Source organism: Sus scrofa, chromosome 13, assembly GCF_054392235.1.
Source record: "Sus scrofa isolate SSC_HxYL_T2T_F1_AM1 chromosome 13, Sscrofa_HxYL_maternal_Yorkshire_Landrace_v2.0, whole genome shotgun sequence".
In the NCBI taxonomy this organism is placed as follows: domain Eukaryota; kingdom Metazoa; phylum Chordata; class Mammalia; order Artiodactyla; family Suidae; genus Sus; species Sus scrofa.
In genome coordinates, this window is record NC_139395.1 from 18,551,537 (window position 1) to 18,564,878 (window position 13,342).

The following is a 13,342-nucleotide window of genomic DNA, read 5'->3' on the forward strand; positions in this document are numbered from 1 at the left end:
TTTAAATTCTGATCTCCATATTACTCTTTACCTAATTTTTTTAAAACTCGTCCTAAGCAAAATTATTTATGAAATCAGACTTATTGTGTTACTTTTTTAAAACAATGCACATTAAAATATATAACTATTAAAATTTAAAACAATATTTGTCCGTGGATCACTTCAGATCACACTGTCCCAGAACAACAGGAGAATACTGGATTAGGTGAACTGTTATCCAGTCTTAGGATATGCAAAGTTAGGTCCCAGGACCTAGGGGCTGGAGTGTCAAATGGTTCTGCATAATAAGCAAAAGTAATTGAATTTGAAGGGGGAAAAGAAGCAAGCCTGGAAAAGTGGAAATCTGGGGATTTGGAAAAAAGAAATAACCTTACAAAGTGACAGGAAGTTGGAGCCTGAAGTAAAAGATGTTATCTGAATACATTGGAATCATCTGGAGGCTTTTAAAAGCTCATATTGCTCGGGCCTTACCCCAGACCTATTAAGTCAGCTGAGGATGAGACCCAGACATTAGTATTAAAAAAAAAAAAAAAAAAAAAAAAAATTTTCTCATTACTGTAATAGGCAACTAAGTTTGAAAATATTTGGTATAGAGCTTTGCTACTCAAAATGTGGCCCTCAGACCAGAAGTTTGGGTGGTGCTGTGGACCACCAAAAAGTCTAAGGCCCCACCTTAAACTTTCTGAATCAAAATCTGCACAAGATCTCTGGGTGGCTCACAACCACATTCAAGTTCAGGAAGCACTTCCATAAGGAACATTTGCCATAGACAACTTGCATTCTTGGATATGAGAATCTCTCACCTTTCCCAGCCTCTTTTGCAGCTAGACCCGGTCATGTGATCTATTCAACACCAGGGGGATGCACTCGCCCTGCATATTGAGTAGGGGACTAATGATGCCATGAAGCAGTGACTGCAGTGAATACGTTCTGGAGAAGGGTTGTGGCAGCAGCAGCAGCCCTGGCATCAGTTAGAGCAGCAATATCCACTGCTGTCAGTTGTGCAAGCTATGATGCCATTCAGTGCCCAGAGGTAGCAGCTGACGCTTCCCCACTGGACTGGTTCTGCAGCGTGATTCAACGTTTCGTTCCTGGAGACACAGACTTCCAGTCCGGTATTTCAGTCTTTTTGAGATTGAGATTCCTTTTCTGTTTAAATAAGCCAAAAGTTCTGTGGCCGTTTGCAACGAAGAACCTTGACTGAAGTAGGTGATAAGTGAGATCAGCCAGAGTACTTTTAAGAAAAGGGTTAACAGCTAAAAGATTTATGGCTCTTTGCTCTGACTTTATAACATAATGCCCCTCTATTGCTTTCAACCTTTAGTAAGGTTCTACTGCATACACAAAGGCTTTGTGCCAGCAGCCTTTTGTGAGGGTTGTAAGGGAAAGGGTCTGCTTTTCCTTTCTGTAGCAACAAAGTATAGACAGCGACTGCACAGTCTATAGCAAGATATCCACAGATAGATTAATTCAGCAGAACAGAAGCTTAGAGCCAGAAGTGACCTGGAAACTGTATGTCATACACTCAGAATTCCCAGAGAGATAGGAAGAGACAAGTGCTGTTCCAATTGCACATGGGCTGGGGTTTGAGCCAATTCCATTTAAATCTCAAGATATGGTAACTTAGCATCTAATGGCCTATATTCACATGGCCCCACATAGCAACACGCATCTCAAATGCATTTATGTCTACTCGCAGAGGTATCTGTCCACTGAGCAATGTTGCTTAAGCCCTGCTTGTTCCCTAGTACCTGTGTAATAGTTTATCCATTCAACACTTAATCTCCTAAGCAGGTTGCTTAAATTTGGAAGTTGGCCTGAAGCAAGCTCACTAATCTTCACAGTGGCTTTATAAGACCTGCCTAAACATATAACCGTGAAAGTGATTAACTTATTAAAAGTAACAATAATGATAAAAAATCAATGACACTGATATGGTGTTTACTGTGTACGGGCACTATTCTAACCATATTATTTCTGTTAGTTCATCCAGTCTTTAGTAGCAATAATACCTACTATTATTATCATCCCCCTTTTATGGAGAAGGAAGCAGAGATACACAGTGGTCATATAACTTGCCCAAGATCACACAGGTGGTAAACATCAGAGTGGCAGTTTTAATCCAGTCTAGCTTCTGTGTCTGAGTTCTTAACTATTATGCAATATTAGCAAATTGTATGAAAGAAGAAAAGGGCAGATATAGTGAGACAGATTATATCCCTGGTTTCTGTGAAAGTAGCCAAGTAAAGAGGAAGGCTGTCTTTCCTCATTTAAAAAAAAAAAAAAAAAAAGATTTTTAGTCATTTCTTATATATGCTCATTAATAAGCAGGGACAGGGCTGGAGTTCCCGTCGTGGCTCAGTGGTTAACAAATCTGACTAGGAACCAAGAGGTTGCAGGTTCGATCCCTGGCCTTGCTCAGTGGGTTGAGGATCTGGCGTTGCCGTGAGCCGTGGTACAGGCTGCAGATGCGGCTTGGATCCCCTGTCGCTGTGGCTCTGGCGTAGGCCGGCGGCTACAGCTCCGATTGGACCCCTAGCCTGGGAACCTCCGTATGCCATGGGAGCGGCCCAAGAAATAGCAAAAAGACAAAAAAAAAAAAAAAAAGAAAGAAAGAAAGTAAAAACATTAAAGGTGAAGTTAAAGTCCCTTTGACCACCAACTCTGCATCTCAGACCCCTCCCCAGAGGTAACCACTTTTGGTAGTTTGGTATGACTCCTGGCAGACTTCTTTCTAGGCATTCCCTTCTGCATATGTATATGAAATATTTGCCATTTGTACTTACAGAAAGCACTTGCACTAATGGAAAATATGTACTTCTTTTAGTATAATTGTGGAAAATAAGTACTACTTATGCTATATATTTGTACTTATAAACTATGTAATACTTTGTTGTATTTTTTTTTTTTTTTTTTTTTTTTTGGCTTTCTAGGGCTGCACCCGCAGCATATGGAGGTTCTCTGGCTAGTGGTCAAATCAGAGCTGGCTCACTGGCCTATGCCACAGCCACAGCAATGCAGGATCCAAGCCACATCTGTGATCTGTAACCTATACCACAGCTCATGGCAATGCTGGGTCCTTAACCCACTGAGCAAGGCCAGGGATTGAAGCCTCATCCTCATGGATACTAGTTGGATTCGCTTCTGCTGAACCACGATGGGAACTCCTGTTGTATGTATTTTTTAATACAAATGGTGTACTGTATGCATCTTGCAATTTGATTTTTTTCCTTTAGCAATATGACTCAGAGACTTCTAAAGTGAGTATATAGCTCTACCTAATACCTTTTAACTGTGGCATACTTTATGTAACACAGATATACCATAATTACTCAGCTATTCCTGGGTCAGCGGACATTTAGGTTGTTTTCGCTTTTTCATTGCTACAGATAATGCATGATGAGCCTGTATAATTGGAACCATATGAGTATGTCTCTTAGTGAACACGAGGAAGTATAACTGCTGGGTCATGGGATATGTACATTTTAGATTTTAATAGATAGCAGGAACTGCCCTTTAAAGTGTTGTGCCAGTTTATACCAGTTTACAGCTGTGAGTGTATTTCTCTTCACTTGCCAGTATTGATGTTATTATGCTTGAATTTGCCAGGCCAATGGGCAAGAAATGGCATCTCATTTTCATTTTACTTTGCATTTCTGTGATTGCTCAGAAAGTTGAGCCTCTTTCTGCTGTCTGTTGACAGTTCAGTTCCTTCTTCTGGCCTGTTCATAGCCTTTGGCCATTGTTCTTTTGGGTTGCCTGCCTTTTGTATATTGTTTTGTGGGTGTTTGGCTCCGTTCTTTTCCTCTTCAGCCACCTGGGCAAAGGGTGTAGTGGCATTGGTGCCTCCTTGAAGTTCTAGTCCAGTGTAATGAAGAGTTGTCTTCTTTCCCAAGAATTTCTTTCCCTAATTGAAAAATATATGCAACAAACGAGAGAAAAGGAAATGTCTTGTGTAAACATCAACTGTTGAACCTTTCAGTGCCTTTGAACATCAACCCATTTTTGGACATCCTCCTAACAAACCAGATAAGAGCTCTTATTTAAATCAATTAGTCCTTAACTTTCAAAGAAAATACCTAAAAAACCCCAGAGAAATCTGCTGAGGGCAACAATGTGCTAAGATCCCCTGGTCTCCTCTATTTAAAGTGAGAATATCTGTAGAGAAAATAGGTGAGACTTCAAATGAATAAATGCAGTGGGTCACAGGAGCAGCATTTGGAGCCTAGCAGGAAAGGCTCTGAAAACAACTTAACACAAACATAAATTAATCTCTGATCATCCTAAAAAAGAGAAGCTGTTTCCTTTTCCCTGCTAAGGATTTTTCCTGTGTCCTACGTGGAACTGACTGGGGAAAAAAAAAAATCTGTCTTTAATTTTAGAACTATTATGGCTTCCTTTTTGGCAAATTTTTTTCTTTTTTTTTTTTCTTTTTTTTTTTAATAGCTGCAACTAGCATTTCAGTCAGCCTGGACAAGAAAAAGGAAGTTAAAGGACAGTAGAACAAAAGTTGAAAGAAAATCAGAGAGTAAAGAAATAAAAGACTCAAAAGAAAAGAATACACATACTTTTAAAAATAGAAATGAAAAAGAAAAAAGAAAGATAGCTAAGGGAAACAATCTTTTGTCACTTTCCATATCTGGTCAGTCATGTCAACAAATTCTGTTGGTCTGTTTTCCTTTAAATTGATGATCTAACAGATCTTCCTTTATGTGCCTGGTCACTTCTTTTAGACCATAGGACATACTCTTGGTTAAAAAAAATCAGGTCAAAGTCCAATAGCTCCGTGACCAGAATCCATGCCGCCTGAGTCCCCATCAAGTGACTTGCTCTCAAGTCAGTGTCTTGCTCTCTAGCTCTGCTCATAGACCTTCCCTAGTTCCAGCTTTATCATATTAAATCTTACCTTTTCAGCCTGGCTCTTAGAACCCTTTAGTGTATGACCTTACCCTACCTAGCCTAATCAGACATCTCACCAACCTTCCCTTTTCATTCTGACTTTGTATTCCTTCCATTTAGAACACCTTTCCGGCTGTGCCTTTCCTGTCTGAATTCTACTTATTCTCGAAGGTCTATTCAAGTTTTCCCTTCTCGGCGAAATGCTCTGTCTATTCTACCTTTATCTTCCTCTCTCATAGCCTTATCAGTAACCAAAGTGCGTGATGTGCAATTTTAGATGGCAAAACCTGAGAAACTGGGGAAGGCATATAGCAAGCCTTTGGATTTACATTGGCTATGCATTGTCTCCAGCAGTCAATGACAAAGGGCAAGCAATTTACCCTCTCTGAAGCTTTCTTTTCTTGTCTGTGAAAGGGAGGTGATACTCTTTTACCTTTTATGGGCTTAATGCCATGCTTGGCCCATAAAAAACTACTCCAGATATGCTGATATTTTCCTTCCTGTCCTCATACCTTCTTCTGAGAGAAACTATTCCCACCACAGCCCCAGATGAGACAGTTTTGGATGCTTTTTGGATATAGGTAACAAAATGCCTGATTAAAAGTGATTAAATGATGTTGATTAAAAAAAAAACCTGAAGTCTAGATGTAAACAGTTCCAGACTGATGTTGAGTCTCCATGATATTGGAGTTCTGAGTTAGCACTTCTGGGATTCCTTGGTTAGTACCATAAAGTGTGACTTATCCTTATGGAAGGAAAGAAGGAACTCTCTTCTTACATATCTCTTTTATTTGGGAGGAAAATCTTTGCTAATAGTCTTCCTTTTATACCTTATTGGCCAGAACTATGTGATATATCCACTTCCAGCTTAAAGGAGTCTGGGTAAGTCTGGCCAAAGGGAAATGCATTTATAATAATTGACCTACACCAGCCATGATTAATCCTCTGGGCTTGGGCACATTGCTGCTTAAACCCAGAAGAAGTGTTTTTATTATCAAGGAAGAAGGGGGGATGGCTGTAATGTAGGTAGGTGTCAACCATGACTCTGCTTTGGGCAACTCAAGATGCCACATTGGAGTTCTCCTTGTGGCTCAGTGGTTAATGAACCCGACTAACATCCATGAGGACAAGGTTTGATCCCTGGCCTCGTTCAGTGGGTTAAGGATCTGGCGTTGCTGTGAGCTGTGGTGTAGGTTGCAGATGCGGCTCAGATCCTGCATTGCTGTGGCTGTGGTGTAGGCCAGCAGCTACAGCTCTGAATGGACCCCTAGCCTGGGAACCTCCATATGCTGCGGGTGTGGCCCTAAAAAAAAAAAAAAAAAAGATGCCACATGAGTTCTCCTGGCCACTGATTGTATGGGAATGAACATTGACCAAAGCTGGATCAATCAGATTCTCTCCCATTACAATTTAAATTCAGAGCTCAAGAATCTGTAGTTTCTGATTCCAGTGCCTTGGTGCCTTACATTCTATAATAGAGCTTGGCATCTTTCTGAGAAGTCTCCTTTTAGTGGGTTTCTGTTTCTTGAAATCAGATGAGCCTGATTAAGCCAGAGACTTAATTAAATGATCTCAATTAATAATCACTGAGATAATAATGACTATAATATTTACTATCCTATCTTATTTTTTAATGGTTTCATGCATGTTAGTCTTATCTTGCACATAGCCTATAAGTTCCTCAAGGCAGAAATAAACTGTATACTTTATTTTCCATAGTATTAACCACAAGGGATGATGATCTCCCTTAGAACTTATTCAGTAATTGTTTGGTTGATTTTTTTTTTTTTCTTAAAGAGCTAAATTTTATTTGAAAAAGGCAGGGGAATAAAACCCCTGAATTAGAACTGATACATAAGAAAAAGACTGCACATAGCATTTATGTCTTTATCATGTTGTGAAGTCGTGTCCTTCATTTTCCCCTGGCCTTTGCATGTGTTTATGTACCCTGGCAGGAATGTATAAATGGAAACCATTATGTAGGATACAAGCTCCGTCACCCTTGGTGAGTTTGGATTGATGAATATCTGCTGGTTAAATAAATGTTGAAATATCCAGAGGTAAATAGTCATTGGATAGCCTATCCTTGCAGTTATTACCTCTGATGATTTGTCTGTTGCCTCCATTCCAGCTGACGATATCTAATGATTATGTAATGTCTTTCTTTATATCTTATAATATTCTTTAAGGTCTATTTTGTCTGATATGAGTATTGCTACTTCAGCTTCCTTTTGATTCCCATTTGCATGGAATATTTTCTTCCATCCTCTCACTTTCAATTTGTATGTGTCCCTAAAAGTGAAGTGGGACTCTTGAAGATGGCATGTATACATATATATATATGATCTTGTTTTTGTATCCATTCCGCCAGTCTATGTCTTTTGGTTTACATTTAAGGTAATTCTTGATATGTATGTTCTTGCCATTTTATTAACTGTTTTGGATTTGTTTTTGTTGCCCTTTTTTCTTCTCTTCTTCTCTTGTTCTCTCCTCTTGTGGTTTGATGACCATCTGTAGTGTTGTGTTTGGATTGCTTTTTCTTATTTGTGTGTGTATCAATTGTAGATTTTTGGTTTGCAGTTACCCTGAAGTTTTGATATAGGAGTCTATATATATATATATATGAGATTGTGTTAAGTTGTTGGTGTCTTAACTGCAAGTGCATCTCCAGTGTCCTGCATTTGTATCCTCCTCTTCTCACGATTTCTGATTTTGGTAGCATATTTGTGCATGGATGACTTCATACCTTTACTGGATATATAATATGCCTTTACGGATGAGCCTTGTCATTTGTGGTATTTTCGTGTCTAGTTGTGGCCTTTTCTTTTCTGCCTAGAGAAGTTCCTTTAGTATTTGTTGTCAAGCTGGTTTAGTGGTGTTGAATTCTCTTAGCTTTTGCTTATCTGTGACGCTTTTGATTTCTCTTTCAAATCTGAACGAGAGCCTTGCTGGGGAAAGTAATCTTGGTTGGAGGTTTGTTCCTTGCATCACGTTAAGGGTGTCATGCCACTCCCTTCTGGCCTGCAGAGTTTCTGCTGAAAAATCTGCCGATGACCTTATTGGGGTTCCCGTGTATGTTATTTGTTTCTTTTCCCTAGCTGCTTTCAGGATTTTCTCTTTGTCTTTAGTTTTGGTCCGTTTGGTTAATATGTGCCTCAGGGTGTTCCTCCTTGGGTTTATTTTATATGGTACTTGCTGTGCTTCCTGGATTTGAGTGAGTGGTTCCTTTCCCATGTCAGGAAAGTTTTTGGCTATTACCGCTTCGAATATTTTTTCTGTCCCTTTCTCTCTCTCTTCTCTTTCTGGCACCCCTGTGGTACAGATGTTGGTGTGTTTCACGTTGTCCCAGAGTTCTCTCAGACTGTCTTCATTTCTTTTTGATCTATTTTCTCTTCTCTATTCCGCATCAGCGATTTCCACTAGTCTGTCCTCCACCTCACTTATTCATTCTCCTGCCTCCCGTGTTCTGTTGTTGGTTGCTTCTGATGAATTTTTTATTTCTGTTACTGTGTTTTGCATCTCTGCTTGCTTAAGTTTTCAGTCTTGTATTTCTTTGTTCAGTGTTTGCTGTAAATTATCAATCTTTGCCTCCAGTTTAGTTTCAATGTCTTGCATAGTCTTCAGTATCATCAGTCTAAAGTCTTTTTCCTGGAGGCTGATAATCTCTGATCACTTAGCTATTTTTCTGAGGTTTTTTTCTTGCTCCCATTTGGTTGATTGCTACTCTTTTTTAGTTAATATTTTTAACTCCTCTTGAAATAGATAAAAAGGAAAACATTGTTCCTTCTTATCCATCAGATTGGCAAAATTCAGTTCCAGATTTTTGGTTTGATGAATTTAAAATCTTTTAAAATATAGAAAATTGACAATGGAATAAAGAGACATGCTCCAATGTAAAACAGTAGTTGTATTATGGCTTAGAGCTACTACTATGGGTCTATCTTCATCACACTAATCTAAATCTTTCAAATTTTCCACACAGGACTTGAATTACTTTCAGAATACAAAAAGAAAATACTTTAATTTCATAAGAGGCAATTGGGAAAAAATGTATTTGGCCACTTAGTACATGTTTTTTAAATTTCTTTCTTTTGTCTAAGGGTATGATACAAATAAACTTTAACACTAGAGACACTTTGGCCTTCATTGAATAGTGTGAAATTTGGATTTTTAACTTCCTTTTAATGCAGAATAATATTAATCTCCTAGGAAGGTTTAACACAATGCTAAGCACACATGATACCAAATTATAATTTTTCATTTAAAGAACTCTTAAAACTTCCTGTTTAATTGAAAACAATTTAAAGATGAACCAATGCCTATTTGGCTGTATTTTAAGTCTAAAATCATTTGCATTTTTTTTGACATCTCTGTTCATGGTTTAAAAGGAATGATACTTTGTTAACAGATCATTCAAATGTTTAATGGGCATTTTTGCAAAGCCTGACAAGTAAAAACAAAATTTCTCCAGAATACAGTATCACAAAAAATTTTTTTTCAAGCCGCAAATTAGCCAAATCTGTTTTTCTCCTCACACTCTGAACATTTTATATCAAACAGCTCCAGACTACATAAATAATCCATGTTTTTAAAAAACAAAATTAATATTAGAATTCTTTTTGTTTGTAAAAAGAGCTAGACTCAACCGGTTCCAGATGTTGAGACTGGACCACAGATGTATCCACAATAACAATAAGAGGAATACATTTTTTGTTTTGATTCCAAAGCAGAAACAATCTCCTCTTAAGAATTCACATTAGGGCCACAAAAAAATACACTCTTGTACCCAGTAAATAAACACTATTGTCTTAGCAGAGTGCTTCAAGACATGATGTTATTTAAGGACCTCACCTTCTTATCACAGGATTGGCAGCAAATAGCCAGACTCTTCGTCTTCAAAAATTCATGACCCTGGGTATTACAAGGTTCACTAGGGCCTAGTGTTCATCCATGCTGTTTAGATGTTCAGAGAACAGGCAGCTTCCTTAAGTCTAGCTTTCTTCAATAGTTCCCCACCACCACCGCCCCGGGATCACAGGGCGTGGGGGCTTTAAGAGGGTGTGAATGAGGGGGAGGTAAACTCCAGCTGGCCCTTCAGTAACATTTCAGTCTCTCCAGGTATCAGCAGTCTCCCTTGGGCTGAAATCATTCACTCAGATTTCTTTCTAGGGAAACTTTCTTCCTCCCTGCTTCTCTTAAAAATGGCAGCTGGGGAGTTCCCGTCGTGGCTCAGTGGTTAACGAATCTGACTAGGAACCATGAGGTTGAGGGTTCGATCCCTGGCCTTGCTCAGTGGGTTAAGGATCCGGCATTGCTGTGAGCTGTGTGGTGTAGGTTGCAGACGCGGCTCGGATCCCCACGTTGCTGTGGCTCTGGGGTGGGCCGGTGGCTACAGCTCTGATTAGACTCCTAGCCTGGGGACCTCCATATGCCACAAGAGTGGCCAAGAAATGGCAGAAAGACCAAAAAAAAAAAAAAAAAAAATGGCAGCTGGCAGATGGAGATTTTATGAGGCCTTGTGTTGGAGGGGAAAGAAGGGCCTCTGATCCATGCTGGGCTCTTCCTGGTTGTGGTTGAAAGTGGCCAGACTAGCTGTCTATTCTGGTGACCCCTGGGGGGCCTGACTGGGTTCTTGGGTGTGGGTAACTCCCTTGCTGGGCTTCAGATCCTGGGGCCTGAGATTCCTGTAGTGGCGGGTCTGGGCAATGCCCACCCCACACCCCTCTCGGAGCCCTACCACAGTCTACACTACAAAGCACAGCTAGGGGAGGGATGTGGGTGGGCTCAGGGAGGGCTTGGGACTGGCCCAGTCCTAACCCCTGCCCAGCCCAGCTCCACTACCATTGCTTCACACCCACCAGCCCACCCGTGAGACCACTCCTTTCAGGACCCCTCAGCTTGTGGCTTTTCCTCCCCTCTTCTGACACATCCCAGACCTCTGGGGCTTTGACCTGGGGTGGAGATATCAGGATATATGTGTCTTACAGCCTGTGTTCCCCTTTCTTCTTTCCACGGTGCACTTGTGCAACTCTTCTTCATCTTGCCAATTTTCCCCTCCTTTCAAAAGTTCTGCTGCTCTTTCCTGGGGTGGGAATGGGGATGGGGGAAACCAGATCACACATAAAGGGAATGTAAAAATATGGAGGAAGTGTTTAAATATTTCAGCTGTTCCCTAAGTATATCAATGTTTAGTTTGTCTGGAGTATAGCCTTAAAACAACTGGCATAAATAAGATTGAAGATGATTTTTTTCTCATATAAAAGTCTCAAGGTGGACAGTCCAAAGAAGGTATGGCTTGGGAAGTCACCCATAACTTAGAGCTGCTTGGGGTACATGCATGACATCTAGTCTCAAGGGCATCATGTGGTCTGAGATGGAGGCTCCAAGTACATCATGTCTGCACTCTGGCCAGAGATAAGAAGGAAGAGAAGACAAAGAGCAAGAAGTGAATGCCAACTGCCTTTTAAGGAAGCTTTCAGAAGCTGCTGTAGGGCATCCTGAAACACCCTCTTTGCTGTCCTACCATCACTGTATTTGTTGCAAGCAACCCAGAAGTTGGAAGGGGCATGATGGTGCTGCAGGAATTAGGTGAGGACAGATAACTCTGTTACATCAAACAAATGGAACAGTCACATTTAAATATGTACATAGATTTTTGTTTGAGACTGAAATATGAATCTGTTTCTTATTTCTCCATATTTTCCTGTATCTCACTAAATCCAAAGAATAATAACATTGGTCATACATACATTGGCAGTAATTATATTTGCTTTAGCCTTTACTTCTTAACCTTTGTTTACTGTTGGCTTTAAATGCAGACTATTTGAACTTATAAGTTCTTATTTGTCCATCTCCTTTTGAAAGCTTGGTGGTATTTTTACAACTAAATTTTTATGCTCCTTGTAACTCAAAGGCTCTACTAGGTAAAATACATCAAACTATTTTTAAACAGATCTTTTTTTTTTTTTGGCAAGGGGTGCTTTTTAGGGCTGCACGTGCAGCATATGGAAGTTCCCAGGCTAGGGGTTTAATTGGAGCTGCAGTTGCTGGCCTAAAGTCACAGCAATGCGGGATCTGAGCTGCATCTGCCACCTATACCACAGCTCATGGCAATGCTGGATCCTTAATCCATTGAGAAAGGCCAGGGATTGAATCTGCATCCTCATGGATACTAGTCAGGTTCGCTACTTCTGAGCCATGATGGGAACTCCCTGAAACAGATTTTTTTTATTTAGGGAAGAATCACTTAAAATAGTCTTCCTTGCTTATCTAACTTGAGAGACCCACTTCTCCAGGCACAGGGTGCAATGGAACTTTTCTGTGCCCTGTTAATAGCTGGCCCTTAATGTAAGTGATATTGGTACATGTTAGGAAGTCAAACAGTAAGGAGTAAAATTGAGAATAAAATATTTAATTGTGATCAGGTTCAATTAGTATTGTAGAAATTAGTAGCCTCGTTCTGAGGAAAAATGGGCTTAAACCAAGAACAGAATTAAAAAATAAAATGATAGTAAAAAATCAGGTTAGATTAATACCAAGTAGTACCTCTAAGATGTAATAGAAAGCAAGCATCTATTTCCTTATATAGTTTTGATCCCCCAAGAATAATATGGTTACACACACTTAGACAAAAACCAACTGGCATTAGGGTGTTTACCAGGGAAGGACTGCAGAGGAAGCGGGGGACACTGGCCACCGTCAAGAGTATAATTGTGAGGTTTCCTGGAAGATAAATGAAATCTAATCAAATGCCTAATTTTATTTTATTATTGTTCTTTTATGCTTTTTAGGGCCACACCTGTGGCATATGGTAGTTCCCAGGCTAGGGGTCCAATCAAAGCTACAGCTGCCAGCCTGTGCCACAGCCACAGCAATTCAGGATCCAAGCCCCGTCTGCAATCTACACCACAGCTCACAGCAACGTCAGATCCTTAACCCACTGAGTGAGACCAGGGATTGAACCTACATCCTCATGGATACTAGTTGGATTAATTTCCACTGCTCCACAACAGAAACTCCCAGATGCCTAATTTGGGTAAAGAAGTGGGTGGCATTGTGGGGATTGTACAGACCAGACAAAGAGATAACTAGGTAAAACCCCACAAAAGAAGGATCATAGCAGACATTGTAGGCTGGCTGACTCAAATTCAACTTCCACCCCCTTCTTCATTACCTGTCTCAACTACAGAGGCTGTAAAAGCTGAAAATTCTTTCCTAGCCTCCTTTATGCTAGTGGCACAAATGACAGTCTTCAGGTCTGATGCTCTTGGAGGGAAGCCCCTATTGTGTCACTTCCTGAATTGAAAGGCACAGCCTCCTGAAGAGAAAGCCTCTTGCCCATCATTCTTGTTCTTTTCTTTCTTGGGAATGGTCATGAATTGACAAACAGGGACATAAAATTATTATATTAAAGAAGAATGAATAGAAAAAGAGAAAGTGCCTG

The 13,342-nt window shown here is 40.1% G+C and overlaps 1 protein-coding gene across 1 annotated transcript in view; it reads right to left on the minus strand.

Moving 5' to 3' along the window:
• The window catches only part of DAZL (deleted in azoospermia like), a 34,447-nt gene extending 22,980 nt beyond the window's left edge, over positions 1–11,467 (minus strand). Inside the window, exons 1-2 of the mRNA XM_084987483.1 lie at positions 11,423–11,467; positions 10,885–10,981 (exon numbers count right to left, since the gene is read on the minus strand). Coding sequence (XP_084843609.1) covers positions 10,885–10,981; positions 11,423–11,467 — 142 coding nt within the window. The remainder of the gene's footprint in view (positions 1–10,884; positions 10,982–11,422) is intronic.
• Positions 11,468–13,342: the final 1,875 nt, after the last annotated feature.